This window comes from Magnolia sinica, chromosome 9, assembly GCF_029962835.1.
Source record: "Magnolia sinica isolate HGM2019 chromosome 9, MsV1, whole genome shotgun sequence".
NCBI classification, from domain to species: Eukaryota; Viridiplantae; Streptophyta; class Magnoliopsida; order Magnoliales; family Magnoliaceae; genus Magnolia; species Magnolia sinica.
Window position 1 is genome coordinate 75,120,173 of NC_080581.1, and position 13,786 is coordinate 75,133,958.

The window sequence follows — 13,786 nt, forward strand, 5'->3', positions numbered from 1 at the left end:
TTCAAGGCTCAAGAGGACAACACCATAGTAAGAAAGCAGTAGAATTGAATTCCTATCATTGAAAACTTGTTAATGTACCTCATAATATTTATTTGTCATTACTTATTACTCAGAGAGCATAGATATCAGCTTGATCCAAAACTTTTATACCAGTTGATAAGTTTTCAACGGCAAGCTTTCAAATTCCATTGCTTTTAGCGATGTGGTCCACTTAAGGCTTATGCTCTAAAATGATACATCAAAATGGCTAAATGATGTGAATAAAACGTATGCATGACAATAGGCTCCACGTAAACCTGACGGGACCGTCCATTTTTCTAACTAGGTCGTGGTTGGGTTAGTACCCAATCCACACCAGAACATATCAAACGATTGCATTCTGTCATTTCAATTTCAGCTTTTAATTAATACCTACACGTAGGAAACATTGAATAACGGTACCAAAAAAACATTAAATCCACGTGGCAGCCCAGCTAGTAGTTGGATCGACCTATTTCAGAGGCATGCAACTTTGATGGATGGGTTAGATGCCGCACGTACCTCGGTTGGCCCACGCGCGGCACTTGTTGAATGGGTTTATTCTATGAGGAACCGGCCTCTGCACGCGTACGGAAAGGACACGTGTCATGAGATTCACTTTCTTCGATATCTCCTCGCGCGAATCGCTTTGGTATTTCTGGTCTATCTTTAAATTCTCTCTCTTCCTCTGCCCTAACATCGTCTTCTCCCGTTTTTGGATCGGATGAAATGAAATACGAGAAAAATCAGAGGCGTTAAGCTCAAAATCTGTAAGTAATTCCCTTCCTCCCCCCCTCTCTCTTTCTTATTTGATTATCTTTTTTGTTTTAATTATATATATATAAATAATTTCCGCAATCTTTGTGAGCTGTGGCCCTTGATGATATTCGTTATGGGAATTGACATCTACAGCCACCCTTTTGATAGATGCACCCTCTTTTCCTACTTTTGGTGATACAATTACATATTTTTTAATTGGTATTAATCTATTACCAGTTGTTGAAAAAAGGTGTTTTTTTTTTCAATAAGGGCGGTTCTCTTTTTTCAGATTTTGATTGCCTTTTTTTTTTTTTTTTTTTTGCTTATTGGATTTGATATTTATTGTTTTTTAATGATTTATGATTTCTCTCACCGGATTGGATTTATGGATTAATGATCCGGTGCCGGACACTCGTAGCGAAAGTTCGGTATGGGTGGATCCTCGGCTGATCAAGAACGGTGGTGATCGGAAGTGGGACCCACCTGATCAGACCGCCCGGTGAGAATTGATAATTATAGGGTCTCAATTCTCCAATCTTGATTGGACAGCGATAGCATGGTAAAATTTTATCAGGTTTGTCGGTGTTTGTTGGTGTCCAGTGGCATATTGATGCCGTTTGATTGTGAATTTTGGCCGTGGGAATGGTTCATGGTGTATGGATCTCATCACCATCTGATGATGGAAAGTGGGGCTTTCTTGGTTTGTACCTTCAGAATGTGGCAGGTTCAACCGGGCCCACTTCCCATCACCAAAACCAGCTGGCAATAAGATTCACCTGCATTAGGGTTTCACCTTTCGATGTGCACAACCGGATTATTTCCCGGTTTTAATTGTATATGAATAATTCAATTGTTGCAGAACGTCCATAAACTTATTACGATACTCGATTAAACAACCACAGAAAGTGGGCTGTTGTTGCCAAATCCGATGAATTGCCCATCTCTCTTCAAATTCGATTTCTGTTTGCAATCCACCATGAATCAGTTTGCCATGTGGTCCAAATCAAGTTTTTCGAATTTGCACATACAATAAGCTTAATTTCTTTATTTCTCACGTAGGTTCAGAGCTTGTAATCCTCAAATTTGAAAATTTCAGCTGATCGAATTGGACCTTGCGTGACATGTATTCATAGGATGGGCCGAATGCCAATCTCAAGGAGACCTCATATCATCACAGTAGGATTAAAAGACTAGTATGCATAAAGTGGCTCTATAAAGTTAGTGCTTGTTTGGATGTACCCCAGATCGCATTTGGGGCGGCACAATCAAAGTGCCTTTGGATGTACCCCAGTTCACATCTTGTACTAGAATATTGATGGAAGAGTGTTTGGGCCAATAATAGGAGGGGATTGGTGGATATGCCCAGAGTGCAAGGATGCTAGTTGAAACGGTGCTTGATGTTTTTGTGTTTTGTCAGACTACCAATGAGGGGGCAAGATACATTATCGAAAGCTTCAGCTCTATATTTATATTTGCAAGCATTTTGTCAGGAAGATAGGTGTGTGCAAGTGGTGGGACTTGCCATTTCGACTTTCCAAGTGAAGCTGGTTTGGCTATGATGGTAGAGGTTTGCTTTGGCTGATGGTTTGAAAGAAAGGGAAAGGGGTGGATGGTTAGTATGCAGGTTTGTTCGAAGTTCAAACTTACTGAGTGACTAACTAACAAGGGCTGTAAGAACCTGTTGATGGAGAATGGCCGAGACTGATGGACAGAAGTGCATCACGAGCTGTCTCTTGGATAGTCCTCTCTTGGGTTGACTGAGTGCTTGTGGCAGTTGTTGCTGATAAATTAGGGACTCTATAAAGAGGAGGGTGCCTACTAGATTCTCGGTACAACCTCATGGCCTAGATGGGGCATGCCACATGTTTTTTGATCCTACTATTCACTTTAATTGGAAGGTTCTTTCACATCCTGCAGATCATGTTGATGGTGGATGATGTGTTCAAGGATCTGCTTGGGCTTTCATCTACTTTGGAGATTCAAACTCCCTTGGATGCTGATGCATCTCATTCATAGAAGCTCTATTGTGAGTGCATGTCGGATTTGAACCTCCCTTGGGCAGGTGTAGTAGGGGGCTGGGAGTTCTATAGAACTAGAAGATAGTTGTCAGACACCGGGAAAGATGAAAAAGCACGAGGAATGTGAATTGGCAAGGCCTTAGGTAATTAATGCGAAGGCAAAGGAGGGGAGCCAAGTTGGCTTGTGAAGGTACCGCTTCCTAGTTCCCATAATGGTACATGCAATGACGGTGAAGATAGGTGGAAACATATTAGCAGGGGATGTGGATTTGGTACTGCCCTTGCCTGTACTGATGGCGGTACAGGCATGATATGACGGGATTTGATTGGACGGCAGGCCGTTGTCAAAGATGGGGCCTGTTCGAGAATGTACTTGGTTGAACAACTTTCAGACATGCTTTGTGTACGCCCATCTCTGACAGTAGCCTGCTGTTCGATCAAATCCCGTCACGTCGTGCCTATACCGACGTTGGTACAGGCAGGGGCAGTGCCCAATCTGCATCAATCAGCAAGAGCTGAACCTGTGTAGGAGCTGAGGCAGGTAAGAGGACAACTTTGTGATCCAGAAATGAACTGCTGGGTGACACATGGTGGGTAACAATTGGCCATGGGGTCTTGCATTAAATGCCTCTAGAGTGCTGAAAGGGCTACCCCATTCAACCTCTTTTCTCACTTGAGCATGCAAATGAGAGCGAGAGATTCTTTGGGTGGTTCTATCTGATGAACATTTCCACCAGAGTTTGAGCATCAACCGAGCTCAAACCAAAGAAACCAATCTGACATTGCTTATCCCTATAAACTTATCAAGGTGAACCTGCAGGAGGCCAGGGACACTCTACAATGGACCCATCGAAGCATCGGGATTCACAGAGACAGATGCCCTAGCTCCAAAGATCCCTTCAGTAGTCGAATTGTAGTGTCTGGAAAAGACCTGGACGTGGAGTTCTAGGGAAGCTTTCAATTGGACAAAGCTTTGAAGTCACAGAAAATTAGCAATTCTTTTGCTGGAGAATTGGATCTTTATTAGAGATCTCATATGGTAGATTAGCAATTTTTGCAGGGTTGGGGAAATAACGGCCGTGAAGCAGTACCCTTATTTGACGGTAACTAGGCGTTTTGAGCACATTTCATGTTCCTTTTTTTATTTTTTATTTTTTCTTAGAGTGACTCTAAGAAAAAAGAAAAAAGAAAAAAAAGGAACATAAAATGTTCTGACAACGCTATTATCTCAGTCAGGGTTTTAAATAGCTACTAGCTAGGCATTTATAGTTATATCCAGCTGTTATAACATTTTAGCTGTTGATATAACATTTTTCGTTACATTAGTTGCCTTGGTGAAATTGATTAAAAAATTGCTTAGAATATGGGTGCTTTATAACAAAACAGAACAATTGTGACTCATGTGGGCTTATGTGCGAGGACACACTCTGAGTAGGGTTATGACGGTTTTAACAGTTTCTGACATTGATCATTCCAAAATTTCCTTGTTCTTTTTCTCTGTAAGCCATGGCCATGTCTATACCCTGTTAGAAGAAAGGTACTTATGGTGCCAATTGGAAAAGGGAGCAAATGGCAATTGTGTGTTATTTAACCCATGTTTGGTCGCCCACACCTCAAAAGAATAACTTTCATTTGAGGATTTTAATTAGTCAACCACATGAGAATCTTGTCCACTTCTCAAATTGCAGTTCTAGTCTCTACTTGAAATAGAACCTGACAAATAGCATTTTAAGAGGCCTAAAATCTTATTGTGCCATACAAAAACCATAACCGTTCAAATACCATTTAGGTTAGATTCTATTTAGCTGAATCACTTCTAAATTGCAATTCAGGGGCCGTCCAAACCAAGGCATCACCTAATGGTAGCTGTAGCCGTATCGGCTGATCCAACTCTGTAATGGCCAACTTTTTTCTACGGGGAAAAACCATTGGTTAAATACTAAAAAATGTGAGCATTGCAAGTGTGTGTTCTTTCTTTTTTGGACATGTATTTGATGATGTAACAGGCCATTCTTTGGTAAGAATGTCGTCTGTTGGGCAGTGTTAGTTTGGCCTGCTGAAAGTCGGCCAAATAGTTCCTAATCGAACACAAATCAAGCACGGGCCCATTCATGTATAAATACAACCAAAACAATGTAAAAAATGAAAAAAAAGGTGATGTTTTTATCCCATCTTCTGATATTTCCCAAAAATGATCCACTCAGATTTAGTTCATTGAATCCCACTCAAATTGTGTTTCGATCCTCTAAGTCGGCCTAGATGGGCTTGATCATGCATATGTGCTGGCGTAGAATCCGCTGTGCCACTGATGAAAAATTGGATGGTTAAGAGTAGATTTTTCCAACGATTGAGATTCAATGTACATCTGAGGCCCTCATGATGAGTGGACAATGTGTTTCTTGAGCAGGGCACATACACAATGGGGCTCACTTAATGGGCACCTTGATCTTGCATACATTAGCGTGTGACAGTTTCAGAACTAGCAAACTTATCAAGGAGTGATTGTCTTTAGCATGCCTATCATTTTGTTTCTAACTCTGTTGTTTGCTTATGTATGCAGTGAGTAATTGGGTAGCTCTTTTCTTGTCATTGTGATATATTTGCAGGTTATTTTGAACTGTATGCCACATGGGAAGCACATATAACACATCAATGGATGCTTCTATGGTGCCGAAAGATGACGCCTTGGAACGTTGGATGACACTGGACATGGGAAGCGCATATCAAAGTGTCACATCATTGGAATCTTCAATGGTTCCTAAAGATGACCCCATGGATCATTGGATGGGAGTGGACCTCAAACCTTTTTATGCCGATGCTGATGAAATCGTGGGAAATTGTTTGAAACATGATCTTGTTGAACATTGCATGGTAGTGGATCTTGAGCCTGATGGGGTTGATGCTTGTGAAATGGTGAGAAATGATTTAAAAGATGATACTACAGAATGCTGCATGGCAGCGACAGAATTGGACATCGGATCTCGTGGGGGCGAGTCCAATGAAACAGAGCTAAGTTCGGTCTGTAAAGAGTTGGTTGTATATAGAGATCCCTTGGAACCCCGTGTGGGTATGCAGTTTGAATCTAGGGAGGCAGGAAAGGCGTGGTATAATGAATATGCTAGGCGCGCTGGTTTCAGAATCCGTGTTGGCCGTAATGAACGCTCGAAGAAAGACAAAGAATGCATCTCACAGCAATTTGTATGTTCCAAAGAGGGCTTCCGTCATAAGAAATACATTGAACGGACGGACAGAGTTTTGCCAATTCCAGCACACACGCGAGAAGGGTGCAAGGCAATGCTTTTGTTAAAGAAGAGAGGCCCCGACAAATGGGTCATTACAAGATTTGAAAAGGAGCATAATCATGAACTAGTTGACCCACGTAAAGCGTCTCTCCTTCGTCAGCGAAGGCGTGCATCTAATACCTCAAGAAAACCCTTGTTGATCACTTTGGATTCTTTGGCACGGCAAAATGAGGTGATTCGGTCCGAAGAAGCAGCAAGGGTTGAGCCTGTCGTGGGCATGCAGTTTGACTCTAAGGATGCCGCTAAGATATGCTATAAAGAATATGCTGCGCGGTCAGGGTTTAGCATCCGTGTGGGCCGTAATGAACGCTCGAAGCGTGACAAGGAATGCATTTCTTGGCAATTTGTATGTTCGAGAGAGGGTTTTCATCATAAGAAAAATGTAGATGGAAAGGATGGAACTTCAGCAGCAGGGCGAGGGCGGCCCACCACAAGGGGAGGGTGCAAGGCAATGCTTATAGTGAAGAAGAGAGGCACAGACAGATGGGCTGTTACGAGATTCGAGAAGACACACAATCATGAACTGGCAACTACAGATAATGCCCCTCCTTTTGATCATGGAGGCGAGCAATCTAATATTGGATTTGGCTGTTTTTAAGCCGCCATATTGAGGGTTTGGATTGTGAGATTGCAGTTGATGATCTGACTGATGGAGAATCAATTCAATCAAGGAGATCTCTGTTATGTGATTGGTGTAACCATGATAGATTTGTGTTTTAAGAAGAAAGCTGCATTTGAGACTTCCAACTGTGAGGCCTCAGTCCTTTGCTTATCAGTGTTATGATGAACAAATCAATGTTAATTAGATCTTCTATGTCGATTTTAAAGGTTAATCCACATTTGGATGAAATTGATTCTAACTAATGCTTATGGGCGTGTTTGGATGCTCAGTTGTACCCAATTGCTGTTCATTCAATTCCAAGTGGGGTTAGGACCATTTTTATTGGTGATGGTAACACAAACCCTAAACTTGCATTCTGTCCATTTCGTGTTGTATTTGAACAATAATAATTGCCGTATTGGGGCTAATATGTTATTATTTGGAGTGGGGCTACGCCTCCCCTACTTAATTGAATTGTATAATTGCAATTGAATCTGATTGAACATCCAAATGCATCCTATATATGAGTCATGTGGTTTGTTAATCCCACAGACAGGCCACCCTACATGTCGTCACACGTGGCAGAAATAAGGCACATGTGCCACATTGAAGCTTTGGCTCAGGTGGGCCCCATCTTGTGTATGTCCTGGCCTGGATTTGAGGCTGCTGCGTTCATGGCGTGCACTACGCTGTCAAATGTTGACAGTTGGAGAGAGATTTTGAGGCCGTCCTTTTGTCCATGTGCAGTTCCCTGGTGAGCAGGCCAGCCTTATTTTTGGTCCAGGACATTGACACTGTGTGTCAGTCCACCTGATGTGTGGATTGCATCTGACACATGTGGCGCATCCCTGTGGAGGGCGTTGTAGATGTTGGGCATTTTAGATCTATGTTTGCTAGTGCTGCTATTTGAATGAATAGTGACAAACAAACGCCAATTAACGATCGATGGAGATGGAGAGCAGAAGGTCATCTGCCGAAGATCAATGAAGGAATGAGAAAAGCCTCCATGCATTCCATTTGGGTGGTAAGCATTACTAGACTTCTCTGTTTTTCTTCCACGTTTCTTTTGCTTGAAATATGCTCAAATGATATCACAAATCTAGTCTATGGGCATGTTTGGGTGTTCGCAGTTTGCAAGGCTGACAAGATGTGCTATTGCCAAATCATGATTGAGATGGAAACCTTCTCGTTTTCATCTGATTTTCATGCAAAAGAGTAGGGAATTTCTAGCCCACTTAATATTGTTTCTGTTGCATCTGCTACCTTGGGAAGCCTGCCCAATAATAATTTGGTAGAACTGCACAAGCATGCTAAACTATTTCATTTTGTCTCTGCATCAAAACCATAGTTCTAAAACTCACTGACTCGACTTGAAACTTGGCTGAGTGAACTTGACTCGGTGAGACTTTGAGTGGGGTCAATGAGAAACTCGAATCTGGATTTGATTTGGGTGACTTTTAGAGAGACTCCTCAAGTCGACTCGTGAATGAACTCAGACTCGAAACCACTTGCAATGGTTCCACTGAGTTGCTCACTGAATCAAAGCCTCAGTGGTTTTTACGTTGAGCCACTTAAAGACTTGAGACGATCTGATCTGACCTTGTCGACATCAAGTTTAGTCATTGAACTATGATAAAAACCAATTAAAGGGTGGTTGAGTTTTAGTTCCAGTTTATTTGAGTTGCTAATGGATACTTATTGCAGGACCGGTACTACATCTTTCCAATGCAATCAATCTCATTTGGATGGAGATGTTGGATGGTGGAGCCAATGAAGGTCTGAGATTCGAATGCAACAAGAATATCCATTGTGGAGGTGGAAGATTGACGGTGCTGCTTATTTGAGGCTTACTATCCAGGCGTTGGTACAGGGCTCTTGCGACTGAGACAGGTAAGTGGGCCCCTTGCACAAGTTCCATCGATGCGAGTGTGTGAATCTGGGATATTCATTGCTTGAGGTCACCATTGAACATTCCAGGGAGCAGAATCAATGGCGCAAAATCAAGCTGGTCCACTTTTCAGGTTGGTCACACTGGCACGAGAAAAGAATGGTTAGCAAGAATAACCAAAGGCCCAGATTCAAAGGATACCTATGACCCACATGATGTTTGGACAAACCTTTTTATTAGTCACAATAGGTCCCATTTGATGAATGGCTCATATTTCTCAAACGTGTGCACGAAAGCATTGCTTTGAGAATTATGAAACATGGATGGTTATAGTTCCAACCGCAAAAGCGATTTTGGGTTTGTTTTATTTCTTGGAGGAGTCATGGGCTTATCCTGCCTACATATCCATCAGGCCCAAGTGCATCTATCTCTATGCTTGGTTCTAATCCAGGTGTGGTGGGTGGGACCCCTGATTGTGGATCCCCCCATAATGTATTTTCTTTACATCCATGCCGTCCAACCATTTTGAAAGCTCATTTTAGGGCATGGTCCCAAAAAATGAAGGAGACCCAAATCTTAGGTGGATCACGCCACAGTAAACAGTCGTGATTGAATCCCCACCATAAAAACTTCATGGGGTCCACGAGAAGTTTTTAATGGTCAATTACTACTGTTTCCCGTACTATGGTCCATCTAAGATTTGGATCTGCTTCATTTCTTGGATCATGCCCTAAAATGAGTTTTCAATACGGATGGACAATAAGGATGGACGGCGTGGATGTAAGGCACATACATCAAGGTGGGCCCCACAGTCAGGGGTCCCAGTGGATGGGCACGCAGGCCCACTTTTCCTGCCGGTGCGCCATCTGTAGGACATCTGAGCCATGTAAATGGTGACCCCATCATAAAGACGTTCAAAAAAGTCATGTTGATCCACTCATTCCGGTGGGCCACGCCTGTAAATCGAGTCAAGAGGACCGGATCAGTGGCCTCCCTGACGATTAGTGTATCAGCTGAGTCTTGCGTGAGGTGATTTTCCCGGTGGGACTTGGCATTTACATTGCCTGAATGGCCCGCTCAAATGACATGTTGGCTGGTAAAGATGGGTCCATGGTTTCTTGAAATGAAAGAGCAGCGGACAGGTCCATGGATTGTGTGGACTGACATGGGTGTGTACTAACAAGCTAACCCAAAAAAAAAAAAAAAAAAAAAAAAGAAAAAAAAGAAGAAAGAAAAGAAAAGTCCCAAGTGAGGAAAATCAGATCTTGAACACATAGTCCTATCAGTTTGAAGATCCTGGGGCCTAAATCACTCCAGGCCCAGTGTGGGAACGGCCATATGGCCTATTCATAGCTATATGTACCATATTATGGTACACATCCCATGGATCGGGTGTGGAGACACTCCAACGATCAATCTAGACCATCTATCTGAACCATCGCTGATTGAATTGTGTAGGACCACTGATCCCCAGAAATTGGAGCAATCAAACCATCTTAGCTGTCCAAACAGCAAATGGACGGTTTAAAAAAAATCCTATGATGAAGTAGCACACGTTGCTAGATGAGATAATTTGATGGCTATATCTGATCATCAAACCCTCCACATCAAAGGGATACGACTCGCTATGACTGGCCATGGCCGAATAAGCATTTTCCTGAAATAGACCTTTTATTATTTTATTTTTTTTCAGATTGATAATATTAACCATCCATCACGTCGTGATCCTTGTACTAATATAATCTCGAACGTCAGCTTCGTCCTAACTCGAGGAAGAGTAATTCCAAGGTAATTCGTGTAAGGACAGATTAGATGGGACGCTCTCGAGTGTGAAATCCGGCCATTGAATATAATCCATTGATTATTCTTTTACTAACCATCCACTTTCCTCTTGAAAATATGGCTCATCTTCCAGAACGATTTTTCAGCGGTGTATTCCGTGTGCGCCCATCTGATTAATGGTCCTGATCTTGTGTCGTTGGCACGTGTCCCGCGAATCTCCTTTCAATCAGTCGTTGCGTGATTCGAGTTAGAATTTCTCTCTGTACAACTCTGGTGCATGTCGTTTTGTGTGCATGCTTCTGATTCTCATGCCCTAATATGATCTTTCCAAATGGATGGACGGTGTGGATACAAAACATACATCATGGTGGGGCCCACAGAACTTGGTGACGTCACTTCAGTAGCGAGCCTCGCTGCTCAACATGTCAGTAGGTAATCCGCGTCCGGGAGTATGATGGAGCTGGAGGACTACGTGTACCTGTAGACATCCCACTCTGTGCGGAGATTATAGTAAAATCCGAATCATTGATGATTTTTTTTTTTTTTTTAATTCCAATCCTACAAAACCCGGAACCAAAGCTTAATTTCATATTCAAACCAAGGCCGAATCCAAGTTCAAAATCAAGTCCAGAATTAAGTCCCAATTCCATATTCAAATTACGCCCCAAATTAAGTCAAATCCTAAGCCATTTCTTAAACCTTGCCAGCTCTAAAACATGAGTAAAATTCAAGCCAAATCCAAAAAATATATCAAGCCAACTAAGAATAGATCTAAAAGCTAACTTTCTTTGTAAAATGTCATTGAATTTCTTTTTAATTATATCCTCTATCACTCTTAAAACAAATGATGGAACGGCATATGGTATCAAGTCCCTCTTAGCCAATGAGAACATTCATTATATTATTTTTAACCCTTATCTAACCTTTAGTTACATCTTTGTCATCCCTCTAGTTATAAAAATAGGTCTCTCCCTCTTATTTTCTACACACCAGAGAGAGAGAGAGAGAGAGAGAGAGAGAGAGAGAGAGAGAGAGAGAGAGAGAGAGAGAGAGAGAGAGCTCATGAGCCATGCCCTTCTTCTCCTTAAGTCTTTAGCCTATCCGCTCAATCTAGCCCAACCTATCTCAACTTAGCCCTTTTAGCCCATCCAACCATCTAACCCTCTCAAGCCATCTTACTCACATCATCAATCCAAAGCTATCCATTCAAAACAACTAACCAAAATCACAATTCCAAAACTACCAATCAGAATCACCCTTCCAAAACTATCCAAACAAAAACAACATAAACTATCAAAGGTACTCATCCAAACCATCTTACCCAACCAACCTGGCCCATTTAGCCCATCCAACCATATCTAGTCAATCCAAGTTACTCAACCAAAGCCTAGATCATATCCAAGCCAATTTAGTCTATTCAAAGTAATAGTCCAACCAATACAACCATCTTGAGTAGGGGCAGGTTTGAAGATACCCAACTATCTCTTCTACGAAGAGTGTCGGTTTCTTCTTCCCTCTTTCACATTTTTGTTTTGTCGGTCATCTCATGTGGTATGTTTACTACTTTCTTTGCTTTGTTTATAATTAGTCGCAACATCTTTTCTCTCTCCAACCTCTTGTTTCTCTAGTTTATTTGAGTGCATGCTTTGGAGCTATGCTGGTTACCCCGATCCTACCAAATCAAAAAACTCAAATACACTAGATCTTTTTTTTTTCCTTGTCTCTCTTAGGTAAATGGGTGCCGCAGATTGCTTGTGTTTCGATCTCTCACTCCCAATCCTAGGTTGGACATTGCACTACGCATTCTCATTATCATAATCATTTTCACATCTAGTATAGTGCATCATCACTTCATCTTCAACTCCCTACTCTCCTAGTTTACCTGAGTGTATGCTTTGCAGCTTGTTGGAACTTCATATCTTGCCCACTAAAAGCTCAGGGTTGATTAGGATCAAGATGTTGCGCTCATATCATCCTTGCATCCTATACATCTACATATTTTGCATCCACCACATTAATTAACCCGAATGTATGCTCTATGGCTTGCCAGTTTCTCGGATCCTACCCATCAAAAACTCGAATTGACTAGGGTCTTATCGCTTCTTCAAGTAGGTGGGTTCGGGCAAAGAATCTCTCCCGAACCCTTCCTTAAAGTAGGCATCACATTATCACAAGCACACCGTCCATTCCATTGCATCATCCAAACGTAATAACTAATCAAATCCCTTATATTTTATTTAGTCCTGTGAAGTCCTTACTTCTATATAGAAAAATATAGACAGGCATGTTGAATTTCTTGGAGAAAACGAAGGAAGCCATGGGGATTGATAGAGAACCATTTCCAAATATCACCAAAGTTAACGCATCTTAACAGACCTTGAAACGTTAGGACCACCTCTTGACAAGCGAATGAAGATAGTACTTCAACCTGTCAGGAAGCCACCTATGTTAACTAAGAAATCGGCTAGTCCACCTCAAAGTCAGGCTTCGAAGACTTCAAGGGGGCACAAGCCATAGTAGAGCAGTGAGACAGAGTCCCTAACAATGACTCCGCCTCTGAAGCATAAGCTTTATGAGCGTTACTTTAGGCAAATTTATGATAATAACAAACGACTATCTCTTACCAACTTGTAGAGTGTTTCGTCACGACCATCCCGATCTTCCAGAGCACATGACAAAGCAATACGACCAAAGGCCGTTGCATCGTCCTGACGACAACAACATATGCCTCATTACAAGGCAGAGTAGTCTCGACAAATTTGTTCATATCATGTTGCACCTCAGGGATGAGAGAAAAAGTTTTCTCCACATTGGATTACGACTCCAAGGAACTATGGTCGTAGGATTCCATAACAACCCTACCAAGCTCTAATGAGACATCCTAGATAGATTCGACTGTCTAGTAGTCGAATGTCTTGAGAGACGAAGGATGGTAAAATGAGCAAAGGCCAAACAAGACCACTTAACCATCATAATCCACTGAAGATTTCCACAAACTCCCCAGGGGTTGACCAGGATGCAAAAACATCGGTTACAAAGGCGAAGGGTTGCGACTAGAGCCTTCGCAATAGCAGATGGAATCATTTGGAAGAAGCTGCGGCTAATAACATAACATATAAGGCCTAACGTTATAGACCAAGGAGCTCTAGAGGAATTGGGTGATGAAGGGACTTCGACAAACCCAAACAATGCAGCCATAGGCAAGAGCTTTGGGGAAGACTATCTCACCCTTAAAGGTTCTTTTGTTGGTGATCAATCGCTTGAAAATTCGTCTCAGTGACAAGATGTTTCAGGAGATTTCATAGAAGGAAGCTAATCGCCAGAACCCATATAGGAGACTGGGAAGACTATAGTGCAATTTATGACTTGTCTCCAATCATAATAGATTTCAATATGGTTCTTATTCTCATGATGGGTT

General features: G+C 42.0%; 1 protein-coding gene across 1 annotated transcript; it reads left to right on the plus strand.

Moving 5' to 3' along the window:
• The first annotated feature begins 638 nt into the window (after positions 1-638).
• LOC131255701 (protein FAR1-RELATED SEQUENCE 7-like) lies at positions 639-6,930 on the plus strand. The gene is made up of 2 exons (XM_058256495.1): positions 639-788; positions 5,402-6,930. Exon 2 carries the CDS (start codon positions 5,424-5,426, stop codon positions 6,693-6,695), a length of 1,272 nt encoding a protein of 423 aa, XP_058112478.1. The 5' UTR covers positions 639-788; positions 5,402-5,423; the 3' UTR covers positions 6,696-6,930.
• The last annotated feature ends 6,856 nt before the right edge of the window (positions 6,931-13,786 follow it).

What these genes read in the sequence shown, in the direction of transcription:
- LOC131255701 (XM_058256495.1), top strand. Translation starts at nt 5,424, where the DNA reads ATGGGAAGCACATATAACACATCAATGGATGCTTCTATGGTGCCGAAA.